At 41.7% G+C, this 22,455-nt stretch overlaps 1 protein-coding gene across 50 annotated transcripts in view; it reads right to left on the reverse strand.

Annotated features, from left to right (window-relative positions):
- Positions 1-20,051, reverse strand: part of jakmip3 (Janus kinase and microtubule interacting protein 3) — a 38,405-nt gene extending 18,354 nt beyond the window's left edge. For 47 of the 50 annotated variants that reach the window (XR_007886766.1, XR_007886779.1, XR_007886809.1 and 44 more), the window contains exons 1-7: positions 19,722-20,051; positions 17,504-17,707; positions 16,084-16,326; positions 15,378-15,617; positions 6,956-7,156; positions 4,669-4,782; positions 1-156 (exon numbers count right to left, since the gene is read on the reverse strand). Coding sequence is in view for 5 of the 50 variants with exons in the window: in XM_051416962.1 (XP_051272922.1) it covers positions 1-156; positions 4,669-4,782; positions 6,956-7,156; positions 15,378-15,617; positions 16,084-16,326; positions 17,504-17,638 (1,089 nt within the window). In the remaining 45 variants the exon portion in view is untranslated. The remainder of the gene's footprint in view (positions 157-4,668; positions 4,783-6,955; positions 7,157-15,377; positions 15,618-16,083; positions 16,327-17,503; positions 17,708-19,721) is intronic. The other 3 variants (XM_051416966.1, XM_051416964.1, XM_051416963.1) reach the window with 2 other exon arrangements.
- Between the last annotated feature and the right edge of the window lie 2,404 nt (positions 20,052-22,455).

The raw sequence follows: 22,455 nt of genomic DNA on the forward strand, positions 1-22,455 counted from the left end.
CATAGTTACCATCTCCAGGTTCTCCTGGGTGACAAAGCGCAGCTTGTTGTCGAGGCGACGCAGCGCGAGCGCCAGCTCCTCATTCTTCCTGCTCAGACGTTTGTTTTTGTCCAGAAGAGGAAGAAACTGACTCTCTGCCTCCCTCAGACGCTTCAGCTGCATGTCGTAAACACAGGACACATATAATGTACACAAAATACAGGAAACACAGGATACATATAATGTGTCTTTTTCGTCATAAACTGTAAACATTTTCACTCCCCCCATGAGTTTGTTGTTGGGTGGCTGCCATATATCTGAAAATGTATTAAGATTGTCCATCATACCGTATCGAACTTTCTCTATATGTAAAATACCAGTGAGCTCACTCAACCAAGTCTTAAACTGAGGCACAGTATCTGACTTCCAGAGTCTTAAAATCAGTTTCTTTGCAATAACCATACCATACATAAGTGTGCTCTGTACCGAAACATTGTGTTTAAGTAGCGAAGGAGTAACCCCAAATAATGCAATCTCCAGAACAGGTTCAAACACACAGTCGCACACGTCAGAAAACCACTTAAATATGCCACACCAAAAATTATACAGTTTCAGACATGTCCAAAAGAGGTGGGGTCAGAGAGCCCTCTGCAGATTTACTCTGGGGCCCCTTTCTTTTTCCTTGTTTTCTCTTCTGATGTTCAAAAATCAAAAATCATCATCCTTGTAAGGTGTGTCTGTAAGGTTATACATTTGTGTATGTTCCTTTTGTAAAATATGACTTTCAATGTAACAAACTGTAGATGCTTGCTATACACCATAAACATCTTGTAAGAGCTTCTGTTAATAAAAACATGCATTAATGGGACATGAATGAGTGCAAAAACAGAAAGGAAGAGAGGAGCTCAGTGCATCATGGGAAATTCCCTGATAGTCTAGGCCTATAGCAGCATAACTAAGGGATGGTTCAGGACTCACCTGATCCAGCCCTAACTATAAGCTTTATCAAAGAGGAACGTCTTAAGCCTACTCTTGAATGTGGTGAGGGTGTCTGCCTCCAGAACCACAACTGGAAGCTGGTTCCACAGGAGAGGAGCTTGGTAACTGAAGGCTCTGGCTCCTGTTCTACTTTTAGAGACTATAGGAACCACAAGTAGCCCAGCATTCAGAGAACATAGTGTTCTAGTGGGGTAATAGGGTACTATGAGCTCCTTAAGATATGAAGGGGCCTGACCATGAAGAGCTTTGTAGGTAGGGATGGGAATTGATAAGAATTTAACGATTCCGATTCCATTATCGATATTGCTTATATATCGGATTCCTTATCGATTCTCTAATCGATTCTCCTTGGGTGAGGGCATAAGTACAAATTTGTTTGTTTGTATTAACTCGCTGTAATATCTGATCAGAAGACACAGCACAGAGTATACACAAATTATGTGTAGCAACCTCAGAACAAACCTAAAAGTAGGTGAGCTACTTCTCAAAGTAAAGTCCAGGGACCCATAGCCTAGGGCAGTGTTTCTCAACCAGTATGCAATGGCACGCTAGAGTGTGCCTCAAAAGATTATCAAGAGTGCCTTAGGATTAAGAAATTGTTAATTTTCACATGAATTGGTCCAGACAAAAAAATGAATGTTTGGCTTTTTAAGCCCAACTGCCATTATGTGCCATAACAACTAAAAACACAGACTGTAATAGGGTGGCCATTTCCTTCACATCAAACAGGAGGACACTTTGCATACACGGGGACACGCAAGCAGATATTTGTTTGGTATGATCCGGTTTTAAAATTTTAATGTTTTTCCACCAGATTACATAAAGGTGCATACACATACCACATAGCTAATATTAAATATACAAGATACAGCTCATGACAACGTGCCCTTCCAATTCAGATTACATAGGTCTAATAAACATCATACAGAAACTGTTCTTAATGTTTTTATCTGGATGGATAAAGGGTAACCTTACGTTCTCTGTCACTGAGAGCTTGATTGACAGCCTAGTGGTAATTTAGCAACTGGGTGAGCGCGTGTTGTGGTGAATCAACACATGGCTCATTTGAATATTAAAATTAGCCATGTTTTGATAGGTCACAACGAAAATGTAACCAATGAAATTACTTTATTTGACACACATTTTTAGCCAATAAGTATAATAATTTTTGTGCAGAAAAATTACGTCATTTAAAGTTACCTTCGGTCCCGTTAGCTCCGCTGCGGCTTGACTCACTTGTGTCTCTAGGTAGTACTGTATCAAACACGCGACAGTCCTGCAAATGAATTGATGCTGTGTGGACAAATGTTTCTGCATATTGGAGGTAGTTCCCCCTTTGACGAAATGGAAACTTTACAAGTGTTGCAAGTGACCGTATTGTCGTCTTTTCACGTGAAATATAACCAAACTTTAGAGCGGTTCTGCCTCGACGCCATGTTTGCTGCGTTCTGAACCAAAACAACGCAGCGCGTCTGTGACGTCATGATGCATTTGTAACGAGTGGAACCGATAAGCGGAATCGTTAAGCAACACGCTAACGGTTCCAAGGAATTGATTCACTGGGCACCGGTGATTCCCATCCCTATTTGTAGGAGAGGAGGAGGATTTTAAATTCTGTTCTAAATTTTACAGGGAGCCAGTGCAGAGAAGCTAGTACAGGAGAGATGTAATCTCTTTTTCTAGTTCCTGTCAGTACTCGTGCTGCAGTGTTTTGAATTAATTGGAGCGTTTTAATGGACTTATTGGGGCAACCTGATAACAAAGAGTTGCAGTAATCCAGCCTAGAAGTAACAAATGCATGGATTAGTTTTTCTGCATCTGTATAGTGTGTAAAGTGTGGATACTGTGTGTATAGGGTGTATAGTGTGTGTATAGTGTGTATAGTGTGTATATAGTATGTATACTGTGTCTATAGTGTGTCTATAATAATAATAATAATACATTTTATTTATAAGCGCTTTTCTAAATACTCAAAGACACTTTACATAAAAACATAAAAGCAGCAAAACAACATCAAATAGTAAAACATTAAAAACACATCAGACTAAGCTAAACATAAAAAGCAATTTTAAAAAGGTGTGTTTTTGTCAGTGATTTGAATGTTGGAGGGTCGGTACAGTCACGGATGTGTTTGGGGAGAGAGTTCCAGAGGGAGGGGGCAGCTACAGAGAACGCTCTGTCGCCCCAGGTTCGGTGCTTGGTCCGGGGTGGAAGAGTCAGAAGGTTTGCGTCAGATGAGCGGAGGCTGCGGGATGGATTGTGGCGATGGAGCAGGTCAGTGAGGTAGGAAGGAGCCCGGATATGGAGGGCTTTGTGTGTAAGGAGGAGGATTTTGAACTGAATGCGCTGTGGAACTGGGAGCCAGTGGAGGTTCTGGAGCACCCGTGATCACATCAACAACGGGTGTGGGTGAGCATACGTGCAGCAGAGTTTTGGATGTACTGTAGCTTATTTAGAGTTTTGGATAGTGTGCCATAGAGGATGCTGTTGCAGTAGTCGATTCTGGAGGTGATGAAGGCGTGGATGAGAAGGAGGTGATGGAAGACGGGCAATGTTCTGAGATAACAAGGCAGTTGATTGTTATGTGATGTTCAAAGAGAGTATTGTCAAATGACAGGTTGACTGGGGATGAGACAGGTTGCAATGGTGAAACTGTTGTGTTTGGGATCGATATGATAATCTGATCACAGTGAGTTTGAGAATTATGATCCAATTATGTCGGAGCATAGACAGTGAGGAGGGCCGGGGTGATGGATTTGGTAGAGATATAAAGCTGGACGTCATCGGCATAACAGTGGAAGTGGAGACCATGGTGGCGAATGATGTTGCCAATGGGGAGCACGTAAAGTATGAAGAGGAGAGGACCAAGCACCGAACCCTGGGGGACGCCTTGGGACAGGGGAACAGTGGAGGAGGTGCAGTTGTTGATATAGATGAATTGTTGTCGGTCTGTGAGGTAAGATTTGAGCCAGGAGAGTGCAGTGCCAGTGATGCTGAGAGAGGACTCAAGGCGGGAGAGGAGAATGGTGTGGTTGATGGTGTCAAAGGCTGCGGTGAGGTCCAGGAGGATGAGGATGGTGAGGTGGCCGGAGTCAGCAGAGAGTAGGATGTCGTTGGTGACTTTCAGGAGGGCTGTTTCAGTGCTGTGTTGGGAGCGGAAACTGGATTGAAATGGTTCGAACAGTTCATTTGAACAGAGGTGTGTTTTGAGTTGTGTGGCGACAATATGTTCCAGTATTTTGGACAGAAAGGGAAGATTGGAGATGGGCCGAAAGTTTGACATGATGTCAGGGTTGAGTCCAGGTTTTTTGAGGATGGGGGTGACAGCAGCCAGTTTGAGTGAATGGGGGACTGAGCCAGACTTGAGGGAGGAGTTGATGATTTCTGTGATGAGTGTGGAGATGGCTGGTAAAGAGTCCTTGATGAGGTGGGGTGGGATGGGATCCAGGACACATGTAGAGGTTTTCATGCCTGTCATGATTTTGGGCAGCTCCTCTGGTGACACGGGGCAGAACTGAGACAGAGGCTGAGAGGTGATGGGGGAGGATAAGATGAAGGACTGGGATTGCAGGCTGTGTACACTGTGTGTATAGTGTGTACACTGTGTGTATACTGTGTGTATAGTGTGTATACTGTGTGTATAGTGTATACACTGTGTGTAAAGTGTGTGTGTGTGTGTGTGTGTGTTACCAGTTCGTTGCGTTCTTCAGACAGAAGTGCGTTTCGATCCTCCAGCTTCCTGACAACGGCGCTGAGCTCAGCGATTTTTAACTGAAACCTCCGAGTGTCCCGATCCTCCTGAGACTGCACACACACACACACACACACACACACACACACACACACACACACACACACACACAAACAAACAGTGGGAGAACATCAAAGATGGCGAGCAGATTTGTGTCACCACATTAAACTTTATCACCCGACAGGTGAGTCACCTGGACTGGTAGGTAACATGTATAGCGTGCTACTAGCTTTGTAACTTGGTTCTGACTATAAATATAAGTAACGCCGCCGCCGTCTGCTGGCTCACATTTACCTGAGAGGAAGATCTGTGAGAGCCACATATGTTGGTGATAGGCAAAATACAACTGTAATTCACTGCGTGTACACTGGGTGGTGCTGTGTCTCTTTTGAAGGCTCAGGAAGTTATTGGGCAAACTTTTCTTTTGAATGTGGTGGTGCTTTGTTTGCTCGTCACGCTGCAATCTGTGCTTTTGGGTTTCTATGGAAACGGACATTGGACTTTGGAGGAAGAGATAAATTGTTATTCTGCAAATGAAGAGTGAAAGCGCCTCAGTAGCTAATAACCCTTTAATAACCTTGTTAATTGTCGGCTACAGGTTTACTGCGGACCATTATGCAGGGTTTGATGTTCATTGAGGTAGATTATAGACTGTCATTAGTAGGACAGTTATTATTGGATGACTATGTCAGTTTATATCCATCCACACTAGTTACTGCAGCTGTTCATGTTTGAGGATACAGCTGATTCTAAAGGAAACCTTTCATTGTTATTAACAAACATATTGTTACAGAGGTTCTCTAATTAGACTTAGAGAAGTCTAATTCTAACTCTAAGTCTAATTTCTGCCGATGTAAACAAATGAAACATGTCTTTTTCATTCTCGTTTGCTCGGAAATCTCCTGAGTGTCTCTTGCGGCTGTGGCTCAGAGGCAGAGCGGGTCGTCCGCTAAGGCTCTTCATCCTGCTGATGAGGAGGAGGAACCGGTTGTGGAGAGACTCTTCCTCATGGGGTAGAATGCTGCTTTACTGATAAACACCTCAAATAAACTGCACCCCTCTGCTATTAAGCCACAGTTTTGTTTAGTTTAATAGATTAGTGGCTCAGGTGAGTCCTAAACCATCCCTATAGGCCTAGACTGCTGGGGGACCTCCCATTATGCACTGAGCTTGTCTTTCCCTCTCCCTCCCCCCTGTGCAAAGCAGTCCTGACCCATCAAGGACTCCACTGGACCTCTGAAGGTGTGCTGTGGTATCTGGCACCAACATGTTAGCAGCAGATCCTTTAAGTTCTGTACGTTGTGAAGTGGGTCCTCCATGGACCGGACTCGTTTGCTCCACAGATGCTCGATTGAAGTGAGATCTGGGGAATTTGGAGGCCAAGTCAACACCTTGAACTCGTTGTTGTGTTCCTCAAACTGCTTTGTGGCACATTATCCTGCTGAAAGAGGCCATCAGGAAATGCCGTTTCCATGAAAGAGTGGACATAGTCTGCAACAGTGCTTAGGTAGGTGCTCAGTGTCATCCTGGTGCCATGTGTTCCACCGATGACCCTGTCTCTGGTTCTCTGGTTCCTTCCTTGGACCACTTTGATAGGTACTGACCTCTGCAGACCAAGAATACCCCACAAGAGCTGTGGGTTTGGAGATGTTCTGACCCAGTCGTCCATCACAATGTGGTTCTTGTCAATGTGGCTCAGATCCTCATGCTGCCCATTTTTCCTGCTTCTAACACATCAACTCTGTTCACTGTCTGCCTGATATACCCCCCCTCCCCCCAACTAACAGGAGCCCTGATACCCAGAAAATCAGTAATTATGATTGTCACTACAACGTCCTATGTGTGATGGGGTTCAGCTCTTTTGTACCTAGCAATGGTACTATTTGTACTGGGCAAGGTGTAGGGATACTTAAACAGTAAGTGATGGGATTCAGGTCTGGGCTTTCAGTGCACTCTAGTGTTGTAAAGAGGAGTGCAGTCAGTCTCATTGTTATGCCGTAAGATAACAAGTATATTAGTTCAGTTCTTCTTGGGAAATCTCCAGAATGTAATTGTTTGGATAGTGGTGGTCACGTGTAATGATGTCATGATGAGTCTGAAGGAGGCGGAGCCTGAAGTTTGACGTCAAAGAGGTCAAAGTTCACCACAAAAAGTTAATATGTGGTTAAACAGTGACATGAAGTGAATTTATTTCATGCAGTGCAAGCAGGAAGAGGCGGGGCTTACAATGTGAGGAGGCGTGTTAGGGGCGGAGTTAGGGGCTTGACCAGGGTGATTTAGCCCCGCCCTCTGTGCGTCTCTCAGGGCTGCGATTTGCTGCTCGGCAGCCTGAGTCTGCAGCTGGAGGCGGTGGGCGTGTCCAGCCTGCAGCCCAAGGGCTTTATCCAATACACTGACAGCTCTGTCCTTCAGCTTTATCTCATCCATCTGCACACAGGTAGACAGGTAGACATACAGACAGGTAGACACAGACAGGTAGTCAGGTTAGAGACAGACAGGTGGAGAAACAGACTTGTTAGTCAGGATGGGGTAAGTCAGGCAGACAGGTGGAGAGACAGACTGGATAGTTGGGATAGGGTTAGTCAGGCAGACAGGTAACGGGTGCAGTTAGAAGAGTCAGTCTGCAGCGCAGTCTTTCTGTCTCATGATATTTCTGTGTTTAACATTCAGTTGGTTTGCAGGTGAACCACCTGAGTGACATCACAATCAGATCAGTACTCAGCATTCTCTGTACCTTGAACACCTGGAACACCTGGAATAATGGGATGAAGGTTGTAACCGTGGTTCTCTGATACTCTTTATATTGAGAGTCTGAATGTAGAGTAGAAACGATTAGAATGATTAGTTACAATATAATTAGGTGCAGGATGTCATTTGCACCTCTGACCCTTCATAAGCCCCGCCCCTTTCATACATTCCTTCTTCACTGTGTCTTCCCCAAATTACTGGAAGTGTGCACTGATGAAACGTTTTGATTACAGTTGACTTAGTTCAGCTGATCAAGTTTTAAATAAAATTATTTTAGAAAGTGTTTTAAATCAGACTTTGTTTCAGTATATTGTTTCATGTCTATTATCTTTTATAATTTCATTAACTGTTGACCCACAGATTACTGTAGGTTCTGGTTTCTATTGTCACATTCAGTTGCAGTGAAGTGAGACACTGTTGAGTCTGTTTGTGTCGTACCACTCTGTATCTGACTCTGTGTCTGATGCTCTGTATTGTCCTAGTCTGTGTAGCTCTGTCAGTGTGAGTTCATGTTTATAATAATGTATTCATTCATCCGTGGAACAATTTGTTGAAAATCCTCTTTCTGTGTTAATTTACTGACATTCTTCCCCCTTTAACTACTCCAAACATAAACCTAAACAGTGAAAATAATTCAGATGTAATGCCTCAGTGTTTATCACAAGCCCTCTGCCCATCTAATGCTGCACTCATGGATTCAGGTAGACGATAGATGGACAGTCCCTTCCTCAGAACACGGGAAAAATCAACAGTTTGACAGAATGGCAGGATGACAAAGCAAATAAAAACATATTGAATACAATTATTTAATAACCATTCTTTTTTTAATGTAATTTATTAGTGTCCAGATGATGAATGTTTTCTCATTGTGTGAAGGAGCTATGTAACATACAGTTCCCTCGTGGAGGACGGCAAAGAGTTAAAATATTTTAACCTTGGACGGTAATTCCATCTACCAGTAATGTTAAGGAGTACATGAGAAATGGAAGCCAAATGCAGACTGGTAGAGCAGCAGCAGTTTCATAACTAAACTTACAAGTCCTTAAGATAAATGTCCAAAACAGTGAAGTCAAAAGGAGCAGGCTACATAATTCAACAAATCCAAATAAATCAGAATCCTATAAACTGAAAATTATCCAAACAATAAAGGATAAACACGAGGGAGCAGACAGAAAGCTAAACGTGAACAAGGACAAACTCACAAATGGAACAAAGAAACACAAAGACTAAATTCAGGTGAGGACTAGGATAACAATCAAAACTGGAGGGAAAAAAGACAAAGACAGGAAGTGAAGAAAAACAAGAGACAAGAGGAGGAAGACTACAAAATAAAACAGGAAATCACCAAAGAAAGCCTGAAATCATGACACCGCTGTCCTTACGTAATTTTACTGCCCTGCCCTTGTCCAATGACATTCCAGGTTACATCATCATCATCATCATCATCATCATCATCATCATCAACATCATCATCACCACCATCATCATCATAATCATCACCAACATCATCATGATCATCATCAAAATCATCATCACCATCATCATCATCATCACCATCATCACCATCATAATCATCACCATCATCATCACAATCATCATCATCACCATCATCACCACAATCATCACAATCATCACCATCATCATCACTACCACCATCATCACAATCATCATCATCACCATCATCATCATCATCACCATCATCATCATCATCATCATCATCACCATCATCACCATCACTACCATCATCATCACCACCAACATCATCACAATCATCACCATCATCATCACCATCATCACCACCATCATCATCACCACCATCATCACAATCATCACCATCATGACCAACATCATCATCATCCTCACCATCATCATCATAATAATCACCAACATCATCATCATCACAATCATCATCACCATCATCATCATCATCATCATCATCATCATCACCATCATCATCTTCATCATCATCATCACCATCACCATCATCACCATCATCATCATCACAATCATCACCATCATCATCATCCTCACCATCATCATCATAATAATCACCAACATCATCATCATCACAATCATCATCACCGTCATCATCATCATCTTCATCATCATCATCACCATCACCATCATCACCATCATCATCATTACAATCATCACCATCATCATCATAACCACCATCATCATTATCCTCACCATCATCATCATAATAATCACCAACATCATCATCATCACAATCATCATCACCATCATCATCATCATCATCATCACCATCATCATCTTCATCATCATCACCATCATCATCTTCATCATTACAATCATCATCATCACCATCATCACCATCATCATCATCACCACAATCATCATCACAATCATCGTCATCACCATCATCATCACCATCACCATCATCATCATCACCATCACCATCACCATCATCATCACCACCACCATCATCACAATCATCATCACCATCATCATTATCATCACCATCATCATTATCATCACCATCATCATCTTCATCATCATCATCATCATCATCACCATCACCATCATCATCATCACCATCACCACCATCATCATCACCATCATCATCATCATCATCATCACCACCATCATCACCACCACCACCAACATCATCACAACCATCATCACAACCATCATCATCACCATCATCATCATCATCATCACCATCATCACCATCACCATCATCATCATCATCACCATCACCATCATCTTCATCATCATGTTTACACACAGTGAGATTACATACAAAATAAATGTAAAGACAAGAGAGACACAATTTGGGTAAATATACATAAACATTTCCCTTTGAGGTGTCACTGTGTCGTATGTTGGGGTGTTTGCAATCTGTGAGGAAGAGGAGGAAGAGACAGAGCTGCTGCTGCTCACAAGCAACTGCAGGATTTCTGAGTTCTAGAGGAACAGCCAGAGTCACACCGCATTCAGAAAATGAGCATTTTAAAAGTTGTTTGCTCATCGTCTTGGAGACAGACGACGATGTATGAATGTATGATTGAGTTATTCCTTCTTTTTGATCCCTTTCTGCCTCTTAAAATTAAGTTTTTCCTTGCCGCCGTCACCAAGTGCTTTCTCATGGTCTGATATAACGTTATGAATTGATGCTATACAAATAAAACTGAAATTAATTTAATTGAATTGACATTAACTGTGTTTATTTTGGGCTCATACTGCCGCAGTGAGATCGATTGAAGGACAAATAGGCGAAAATTAGGTTTGCATTTGGTGTGAACACTATTAGAAGAATTAATTAATACAGTCCCATTATATTATATTAATAATATAATAATGTACAATATATTAAATTAGGAAAAACAGACATTTAGTGTATTTACAGTAGTTTGTGTTTACAGTGTGTGAGTATGTGTGTATAGTGTGTGTGTATTAACAGTGTGTGTGTGTGTGTGTGTATTTACAGTAGTGTGTATTTACAGTGTGTGTGTATTTACAGTAGTGTGTGTATATACAGTGTGTGTGTGTGTATTTACAGTTGTGTGTGTATTTACAGTAGTGTGTGTATTTACAGTGTGTGTGTGTGTGTGTGTGTGTGTGTGTATTTACAGTGTGTGTGTATTTACAGTAGTGTGTATTTACAGCGTGTGTATTTACAGTAGTGTGTGTGTACAGTGTGTGTGTATTTACAGTGTGTGTATTTACAGTGTGTATGTATTTACAGTAGTGTGTATTTACAGTGGGTGTGTATTTACAGTAGTGGGTATATTTACAGTTGCGTGTATTTACAGTTTGTGTGTATTTACAGTAGTGGGTGTATTTACAGTTGTGTGTATTTACAGTGTGTGTGTATTTACAGTAGTGGGTGTATTTACAGTTGTGTGTATTTACAGTGTGTGTGTATTTACAGTTGTGTGTATTTACAGTAGTGTGTGTATTTACAGTGTGTTTATTTACAGTGTGTGTGTGTGTGTGTGTGTATTTACAGTGTCTGTATTTACAGTAGTGCTTGTTTTTACAGTGCGTGTGTATTTACAGTGGGTGTGTATTTACAGTAGTGGGTATATTTACAGTTGTGTGTATTTACAGTAGTGTGTATTTACAGTAGTGTGTATTTACAGTAGTGTATATTTAAAGTAGTGTGTGTATTTACAGTTGTGTGTATTTACAGTGTGTGTATTTACAGTAGTGTTTGTGTTTACAGTGCGTGTATTTACACTAGTGTGTATTATCCTTTTCCTTCTTGCTCTAACCTTTTCCTTCTTGCTCTCAACGAAGGCGGACGCATCTCTCTCTCTCCCTCCCGTCTCCCTTATCTTTCCTGCTTTGCTTCTCAAGTTTCGTACTGTCTTGTCTCTAACTTTTAGGAGCCTCTCCCCGCATTGCTCTCCACATTTAAATCATGGAATTAGTCAACTGGTCTCTCAACGCAATTGACAGAATTTTCTCGACGAGAAGCTCGGGTTCGGGGGAACCAGCCTGCCCTGAAGGAACGTTTGCCGCTGGTTACACGATGGACTCCTGGAAGAAGTGGAGGGTCGTGTGCCTGTCGATTGTTTTCGTAGAGGACATCGAGGATCTCTACATATTCGGAACCATGATAACAGGCTATCTGCTGATTGGATTAGTAGTCCATGAGCCAGGGCCCCAAATTTGGGCCATCGGTATCATCTGGGGGGACAAAGTCTCGTAGTGATTTTTGGCAAGGTATACACCCCTAGTACTAGAAAAATCACGATAGCAGTGCAGGGGTGGTAGCGAAATCACTTTTTTCTGCTCATGAAGTTACTAACCCCCTAAGATAAATTCCGTTTTTGAAATCTGGTGTATATCTGGTTTAGGCTCATGGTAGGGATATTGTCAATATTCTATAATATGGTGCTTGGTATCGTTGGAAAGAGGACCTTTTAGGCTTTCATTTAAGCCCAGTACTGAATCTGTCTGACAAACACAGAGGTCACATGACTTCTTTAAACCAGAAATAATACACATTTTCTCACAATTTCCGCCTAAACTGTATGCTTTCTTTTATCCCTGGGGCATGAAAGAACACCAGGGACACCAAACTCAACAACTTCAATACTCAAGGCACTCTGATGATTCAGAAAATGTATAATATACCCATACTATTTATTTGTGAGAGCCTTAAATTAGACTTGTGCAGCCAGCCCTATCCCTCCCTTCCCACACGGACACCTGTTGATAGTTGACTCTGTTTAGGACCTGATCACGGACGTCTCCATGGCAACCTGCTGTGTTATCGCGATGACACCATGTGAACTGAGATACTGATTGAGAGGCTAGACGAAGCGACTCTCCAGGCTTATGTGCACACACGCACCCATGGACACTTACACATGCGCATATGCAACACACCCCTCTACCCACCCCCACCCCTGCCTTCGCCGCTTTTTACCCTCAGTGCGACAAGCGGGGTCCCGCTGGCTGCGCCGATGCTGGCTGCGCCGATGCTGGCTGCGCCGCGGCTGCCTGTCTGCGTTGCAAGTTGTTTTGAGTTTTTATGTTGTAAAGTGTGCTCATATGTGCTTATGTTGCTGAGGTTTTTTCCCAGTCCCACACTGTACTCCCCTACAGGAGCAGAGTCTGGGAGCTGCTTTTTTTCTCCTCCCCTCTCCTCTTGTTTTTCTCCCCCCCCCAAGTAATTTCCCCACGGGATTATTAAAGTATGTCTGATTCTGATTCTGATTACAGTAGTGTGCATTTATAGTGGGTGTGTATTTACAGTAATGTGTGTATTAACAGTAGTGTATGTATTTACAGTAGTGTGTGTATTTACAGTTGTGTGTGTATTTACAGTGGGTGTGTATTTACAGTAATGTGTGTACTTACAGTAGTGTGTATTTACAGTAGTGCGTATATTTACAGTGTGTGTGCATTTACAGTAGTGTGTGTATTTACAGTAATGTGTATTTACAGTTGTCTGTATTTACAGTGTGTGTGCATTTACAGTAGTGTGTATTTACAGTTGTCTGTATTTACAGTGTGTGTGTATTTACAGTTGTGTGTGTACTTACAGTAGTGTGTATTTACAGTAGTGTGTGTATTTACAGTGTGTGTGTATTAACAGTTGTGTGTATTTACAGTAGTGTGTATTAACAGTTGTGTGTATTTACAGTAGTGGGTAGATTTACAGTAGTGTGTATTTACAGTAGTGGGTGTATTTACAGTTGTGTGTATTAACAGTTGTGTGTATTTACAGTAGTGTTTGTATTTACAGTAATGTGTATTTACAGTTGTCTGTATTTACAGTAGTGTGTATTTACAGTTGTCTGTATTTACAGTGTGTGTGTGTATTTACAGTTGTGTGTGTACTTACAGTAGTGTGTATTTACAGTAGTGTGTATTTACAGTGTGTGTGTATTTACAGTAGTGTGTGTATTTACAGTAATGTGTATTTACAGTTGTCTGTATTTACAATAGTGTGTGTATTTACAGTAGTGTGTGTATTTACAGTGTGTGTGTATTTACAGTTGTGTGTATTTACAGTGTGTGTGCATTTACAGTATTGTGTGTGTTTACAGTTGTGTGTATTTACAGTGGGTGTGTATTTACAGTAGTGGGTAAATTTACAGTTGTGTGTATTTACAGTAGTGTGTATTTACAGTAGTGGGTGTATTTACAGTGTGTTTATTTACAGTAGTGTGTATTTACAGTGTGTGTGTATTTACAGTAGTGTGTATTTACAGTAGTGTGTGTATTTACAGTTGTGTGTATTTACAGTAGTGCGTGTATTTACAGTAGTGTTTGTGTTTACAGTGGGTGTGTATTTACAGTGTGTGTATTTACAGTAGTGTATATTTAAAGTAGTGTGTGTATTTACAGTAGTGTATATTTAAAGTAGTGTGTATTTACAGTAGTGTGTATTTACAGTGGGTTTGTATTTACAGTAGTGTGTGTATTTACAGTTGTGTGTGTATTTACAGTAGTGTGTGTGTGTTTACAGTAGTGTGTATTTACAGTGTGTGTGTGTGTGTTTACAGTAGTGTGTATTTACGTGTGTGTGTTTACAGTTGTGTGTGTTTACAGTAGTGTGTATTTACGTGTGTGTGTTTACAGTTGTGTGTATTTACAGTGGGTGTGTATTTACAGTAGTGGGTATATTTACAGTTGTGTGTATTTACAGTAGTGGGTGTATTTACAGTTGTGTGTATTTACAGTGTGTGTGTATTAACTGTTGTGTGTATTTACAGTAATGTGTGTATTTACAGTGTGTTTATTTACAGTAGCGTGTATTTACAGTGTGTGTGTATTTACAGTAGTGTGTATTTACAGTAGTGTGTGTATTTACAGTTGTGTGTGTTTACAGTGCGTGTATTTACAGTAGTGTGTATTTACAGTAGTGTGTGTATTTACAGTAGTGTTTGTGTTTACAGTGCGTGTATTTACAGTAGTGTGTCTTTAAAGTAGTGTGTGTATTTACAGTAGTGTGTATTTACAGTGGGTTTGTATTTACAGTAGTATGTATTTAAAGTAGTGTGTGTATTTACAGTAGTGTGTATTTACAGTGGGTTTGTATTTACAGTAGTGTGTATTTAAAGTAGTGTGTGTATTTACAGTGGGTTTGTATTTACAGTAGTGTGTGTATTTACAGTTGTGTGTGTTTTTACAGTAGTGTGTGTTTACAGTAGTGTGTATTTACAGTGTGTGTGTGTTTACAGCAGTGTGTATTTACAGTAGTGTGTGTTTACAGTGTGTGTATTTACAGTGTGTGTGTGTTTACAGTTGTGTGTGTTTACAGTAGTGTGTATTTACCGTAGTGTGTGTGTTTTCAGTAGTGTGTGTGTTTACAGTAGTGTGTGTGTTTACAGTGGTGTGTGTGTTTATAGTAGTGTGTATGTTTACAGTAGTGTGTGTATTTACAGTAGTGTGCGTCTACAGTGGTGTCGACTCGTACCAGTCTCCGGATCTCCCTCTCACAGTCTCTCTTGGTCCGGTTCAGCTCCTCCTGGTGTTGGTGATGAGCTGATCTCAGTTCAGCGGCTCGGGCCTGGCAGGCCTGCTGAGCCGATGTCAGAGCATCCTCAGCGCTCCTCTTGGCTCCTCTCAGCTCCTGAATTTCCTGCTGCAGGCGACAACGCTCCACCTCCCAGCTCCGTCTCGTTTCCTCCACCTCTGCCAGCAGGGCGCTCCTTACCTGAGGAATGAGAGGACAGAGAGCCAGACAACCCTTCACATCTGTTCATCCTGCATTTGTATTGTCAGCCGGAAGTTAGACCGTGTCAATGGGTGTCGGACTCCAGGGAAGTTCCTGTCACTCAGTTTGTGATATTCAGTCTGAAGCAGCAGCCAGGGAGACCTCAGTATTGTATTTTAACTGAAAACCAGAAGTGGCAATAATTTCAACTCCCAGTGGAATGATTTGCTAAATACTAATTGTCCAACATATGTGAGTTAAAAATGTATAGCATGGGTCCCCAGCATTTACAGACTGACAGATGCTAACAGAAAACTGTATACTCAACATTTCTGGTTCACAATGGTGGGAAGTCGACTAAAGGCAATGTCACCATCACCTGACTGCAACTGTTCCACGCAGCTTCAGCAGGACCTTGCCAGAGATTGTACAAGAATAAATATGCAGACAGACAGGTGCGGATCACCTTGTCCATGGATCCGTCCCTCAGCGTTAGCACCAGTCCGTTCAGACGTTGAATCTCTCCATCTTTGATCTTGATGACTCTCATCAGCTCCATCTCGTGTTGTCGTAGCAATGTCTCCCTGGTAATCGCTAGCTCCTTCTGCTTCTCCTCGTGGAGTTTGGTCTTTAGCTCCGTCAGGGTGACTGTCGCCCGGTGATGCTCCGCCTTCAGTTCCTGACTCTTCTCTCTCTCCAGACGACTGACCTGAGGACATGCAGTAGTACCATTCAGTACTTTTACATCAGTAGGAGTAGAACTACTATAGTAGTACTATTCAGTACTTTTACATCAGTAGTAGTAGAACTACAGTAGTACCATTCAGTACTTTTACATCAGTAGTAGTAGAACTACTATAGTAGTACTGTAATGGCAATTGTTAAGTACCTATACAACCCTTTGACCTGGTCATTGTAAAACGATACGCAACTGTTAGAGAGGCTATTATATGCATATAACCTTTAGCCCTGTTTCTAACTACACTCTATGTCCAAGTAAACAGCGTGATGTTGAGACTTCACTAAGAAGCCAAGGACATGATCATCTCACCACACTGTCTGTTTACTGTCCCACAACTCAGGAATGTGTAACTGTGTGCTCCAACAGGGATAAAACCATACTACTTCAGTCAGGACCACTTTCGTCAAAATATCTTATATTCCAAGCAGAATTACATTTGGCGGTATGGCTCTGTTCTGGGACCTCCTTGTCCTTCCGCGTGCCTACGTGGAAAACCTTAAGGCAGGGAGAGCACACCTCCCTGCCCTTCCATGTGCATACATGGAAAAGTTTAAGACAAGGAGAGCGGCAGCAGAGACCCAGGGTAGAGAACAGAGCAAGCATCAATGGCAATCATAAAATGACACTGATTAATTAGAAACAACATAAAAAGGAGGAGCTGGGGTGGAGGTGGGTGCAAAAGGCTTGTAGAGGGAGCAGCAGAGATAGGCAGGCAGGCTAAAGCAGCTTAAATAAGGCGCCATGCATGATGTTTGCCAATTGGATGCTTGAGGAAATCAGGTGAGCTGTCAGCTGACTGTGTATGGTATCCAATGGGAAGCTTAGAGGAATCAGCTGATGTATGTTTATGACTAGCTGTGCTCGTATGATATAGCTGTAACTGAAAGCTAAGCCTGACTTCGTGCCCTGCCTGAACTAACGCTATGCTCAATTTCTGCCAATCGGGGCTCTTCGGACTTTCACATACGAGAGTGTGTGACGGTTGCGTTGAGACCATTCATGCATGACTTGAATAAAACCTTACAGAAAGACAAGATCACACTTTGTATGTTTTATTAAACTAATTGCCACCACAGTACCATTCAGTACTTTTACATCAGTAGTACTAGAACTACAGTAGCAGTAACAGTTTTGTAGTCCTTACCTTGTTCTTCTCTTGTTGTAGTTCTATCTGGATGTCTGTCAGTTTGGCTCTTAGCTCCTCATTGGCTGCTTGAAGAGTTGCCATGGCGTCAGGTCGCTCCCCCTTTCCCCGCCCCCCAGCTCCTCGCTTTGACATCACCACCACCTGCAGGCTCTGCCCCCCCAACGAGCTGTCCGTCAATCTAAAGTCTGACTACATCTGGACCTGTCAGGTACACACAGTATTTATCAATCAATATCATTGATGAGGGAACCAAATCTAATAAAAATGATCCAAGTTGAATTTTAGAGACATAAAAGTTACCATGACATGAACAAATAATAATAATAAACACCATTCAATAGCAATAAGAGTAGTAGTATCAGTAAAAGTATCAGTAGTAGTATCAGTAGAAGTATCAGTAGTATCAATAGAAGTATCAGTATGTCATGTCCAGGAAACTTTAAGTTAATTCATTCACTTTTGTCTCGTGTCTATGTTGTCTTGTGATTTCTTGTTTTATTTTGGTTCCACTTCCTGTCTGTCTCTTGTCACCAGTTTTACTTTCTCCCTTTTGTCTGTTTTCACGCTCTTGGGATTACCTGTCTCCGCCCTGATTGTTTCCACCTTTGCCCTTACCTTGTGTGTATATATAGTCCGTGTCTCCCTTTGTCCTGTGCCAGTTCGTCTTGTCCCATGTGTCAGAGAACCACAATTATCTATACCACTGCCATTGTCAGGTCTTGTTACTTTGTTTGTGATTTTCTGTTTGTTTTCTTAGTCTTAGCTTTACCTCGTAAAGATCGATTTTCTGTTTGTTTCCTTAGTCTTAGTATTACCTCACGTGATTTTTGTTTAGTTAATAAAAACCTTATTTTGAAACTTTCATCTGAGAGTTGTGCATATGGGTTCTGGTCCATAATTCAGTCGTGACACAGTATTAGTAGTAGCCAAACAGTTGTGTGACTTTCTACATAGCAACATCTTATTTGAGGATTTTCAGTCAGGATTTAGAATTCATCACAGCACAGAGACAGCACTGGTTAAAGTTAATAACCTTTTAATTGCTTCCGACAATGTACTTGTATTATTAGACCTGGTTTAGGTCATACTTATCAGATCGTTCTCAGTTTGTACATGTTAACGATGAATCTTCCATAAATGGAGTTCCACAAGGTTCTGTGCTTGGACTAGTTCTATTCACTTTATATATGCTTCCCTTAGGCAACATTATTAGGAATCACTCCATTAACTTTCACTGTTATGCAGATGATACCCAGTTATATCTATCAATCAATCTATCGTTAAACTCAGACAAAACTGAAGTTCTTGTACTTGGCCCCGAACACCTCTGAAACTCACTGTCTAAAGATATAGTTATTCTAGATGGTATTACCTTGCCTCCAGCACCACTGTTACCTTTGACAGACAGATCCAATTCAAATCAATTTTATTTGTATAGCGCCAATTCATAACAGAAGTTATCTCAGGACACTTTTCAAATAGAGCAGGTCTAGACCGAACACTTTATAGAATTATTTACAGAGACTCAACCGTTCCCACCATGAGCAGAAAAACTAATCCATGCATTTGTTACTACTAGGCTGGATTACTAGCAATTCCTTATTATCATGCGGCCCCAATAAGTCCATTAAGACGCTCCAATTAATTCAGAATGCTGCAGCACGAATACTGACAGGAACTATGAACCCTCTCTCTCTCTAACCCCAACTGGTCGAGGCAGACGGCAGCCAACCCAGAGCTGGGGTCTATCCTATGTTTCTGCCTCATAAAAGGATGTTTTTTATGAGTGCTTGCTCATGGAGGGAACTGTTGGTTCTCTGTAAATTATTTTATAAGGGCCATGGTCTAGTCTAGTACCTACTCTATTTGCCTGTCCTGAGATAATTTTGGTTATTAATTGCGTTAAACATATAAAATTGAATTGAATGGAACAGTATTAGTAGTAGTAGTAGTAGTAGTAGTAGTAGTAATAACAATAGAAGTAGTAGTATCAGTAGTAGTAGTAGTAGTAGTAGTAGTAGTAGTAGTATCAGTACTTTTACTTGCTGATTCACCTGAAACTGATCACGTGTTTGATGGACAGGTGAATGACACAGAGCAGCAAAACATGACTGTTTCCATAGCAACACACACACACACACACACACACACACACACACAGTTCAGGCCTAACTAAACAGGCCTGAACACACACGAAACGATGAAGATCACTCACCGTCCAATAGGAAGCCTCAGACACTGCATCACTGTGTGTGTGTGTGTGTGTGCGTTTGTGTCAGCAGGTTAGCCTCCTATCCTGAGCATGCTAACAGCTAGCTTCACTGCAGCTCACTGTGTGTGTGTGTGTGTGTGTGTTTGAGTGCTGCTGTCAGCATCAGCCTTTCTCCACCTGTCTGTCTTGCTCTCTGTCTGACTGACTGTCTGTCTGCCTGTCTGCCTGTCTGCCTGTCTGTCTGTATTAGCAGTTAGCTCCTGTTTGTGTGTGTTTGTGTGTCGATGCTGTTAGCATCTCTGCAGCCTCTGCTGGCGTCATCCTCCTCCTCCTCCCAGCATCCTTCAGTGAGACAGAGCTGGAGCATCAGAGCTCTGCCTCCCTCTGCTGGACGTTCTCCATTATCACAGCATCATCACAGCATCATCACAGCATCATCCAGGAATGTACTCAGATACTCTTGTAAAAATACAAGTAAAAATGTACTTAGATAAAAGTAAAACCAGGGTCAAACAAGTTTACTCTAATCTTTAATTACCTGTTTAATTATTATTTTTATTATTAATGAGACGAGATGATATTAGCTCACTTCCATCTGTGCAGGTAGAAACAGAACAATCAGCAGACATTGAAACCATTCATGTACATGTAACACCATCACATTGACGGTTTTAACGGTTTTACACATTTAAACAGAAACATCTACACCAATCAGTTCAATTTATTGTCCTCCAAGGGGGAAATTCATGTCCACATCACTGCACTATACCAACACCATACACTCAACAAAGAAACACACCATCTACAATTAACAAATCCACAAAGAAACAAACAAACAATACATGACAGGTTACACATTCAGCGCGCCCCTTTGTTTAGAGCAGCAATAGCTGCAGGGATCAGGCTTTTTCCGTAGCAAACTTTCTTGCACCTCAGAAGGCAGTGGGGTGAGATATTGGTTGAGTGGGTGTGTAATGTCCAATTCTATTGTGGTTGCAATACGTGAGATGGTCCTGGGTGTGGGTAGTCCGATTATCTTGGCTGCTGTGTTGGCGATGCTTATGAATTTTGTCCGGTTGGTGACATTTAGCAAGTTGTAGAAACAGGAGGAGCTGAATGAGGATGGGCTGGATGATACCTTGATACAGTAGTAGGAGAAGATGGGGGGAAACATAAAGTCCTTTGAGTTTACGGATGACAGATAGTCTTTTCTGGCTCCTTTTGAAGATGTCAGTGGTGTGTTGGTTGAAACTAAGTTTATAGTCCAGAGTTACTCCAAGGTATTTAAAACTGTCAACCATTTCAACTGTTGGGTTATTGATAGTAATGGGGTGCTGTGGTGTCGGAGAAGCAATGATGAGTTTTTTAGGCCGGGGTTTTGTGGGTACTGGGATGATGGTGGCAGTTTTCTAGAGGGTGGGTATTGTGGCTGTGCAGTAAGATTCACAGAAGAGTGAGTGGAAAATTGCGTCAAGCTCCAGGGCACAGCACTTCAGCACCCTAGCTGGGATGCCGTCAGGCCCTGGGGTTTTTCCTTGCTTGAATCATCTTAGTTGTTTCCTTATGCCCTCCTCTGAAAAAGGGTCTGGCTCTGCAGGGTCTGGTGGAGGGAGATTTCTCAGCCATTCCTCACCCACTGCAGAGAAGTCCTGTTGTCAAAGCGGGCAAAGAAGGTGTTCAGTTCAACTGCAAGGGATTCTGAGTTGTTTATTGCACTGTGGTTGGGTTCAGTTTCACATCCACTTAGAAATTTAACTTTCTGGAAAGACATTTTTTATTTTCCAATTAGCCAATTTGTGGCCAGTCCAGTCTTTGAGGGTGAAGGCTTTATGTTTTTCCTTCAGGCACTGTTTCATTTGGGAAGTGATCCAGGGTTTAGAGTTAGGATATCTTTACATTCATCTTCAGAGCAGATCTATTGGCTTGGAACTGAAAAAAGCTCTTCGACCCTGGAGAAGTTGAGCTCAGAGAGGTTTCTGTGGACAGTGCGATTTAACTGAACATTTATTGTGATGGGTCACTTCCTGTCACCTTATTGGTCACTTCCTGGGACCGTAGCCTGAGACGACTTGATTGTGCGCTATGTCCAGGTGACAAAACCAGTGGACATGCCGTTATTCTCTCTCTTACCCTCTTACCTCTCCGCTCTCTTGCTCACCTCGCTCACCCATACTGGGTGATACACAACATTTGTTTGTTACAGTTATTCTACTCACACAATGTTAAAGAAAAGGAATAATACTTATATTACAATAAGTAACACAATAAATAGAATAGAAATGTATTTATAGGTATATACATATAGGTAACCTAACCCTAAGTAAACAATTATGAGCCTATGTACCTTAAAGTAATAAAATATATACAAAATATATGCTAATATATACAAAGCAAATGTAAATGTATTCCACAGTATGTACCGACAGAAATCAAATAGAAATGAGTTTTAAAGATTGTGGTGTTGCCAAAGTTTTTTTTTACTTAGATTTTTACAAGAATGACAGAATAATACAGAATAATCTGGTGTATTGCCCCTTAATCAATTTATTGCACATTAACAACACCAATTTGATGACTGATCACTCGGAGTTTTGACTGTCTGAGGGAGGAGTTGTACAGTTTGATGACAAACAAAGTTACCCACCACGGTCCTGTACTCAGTGGGGGGCTGTGAGGAGGAGAGGGAGGGAGTGGCAGTGGAGCAGGAGGTGTTTTGGGGCAGACAACGGATAAATTG

The sequence above is a fragment of the Dicentrarchus labrax genome, unplaced genomic scaffold, assembly GCF_905237075.1.
Source record: "Dicentrarchus labrax unplaced genomic scaffold, dlabrax2021, whole genome shotgun sequence".
Classification (NCBI taxonomy): Eukaryota; Metazoa; Chordata; class Actinopteri; family Moronidae; genus Dicentrarchus; species Dicentrarchus labrax.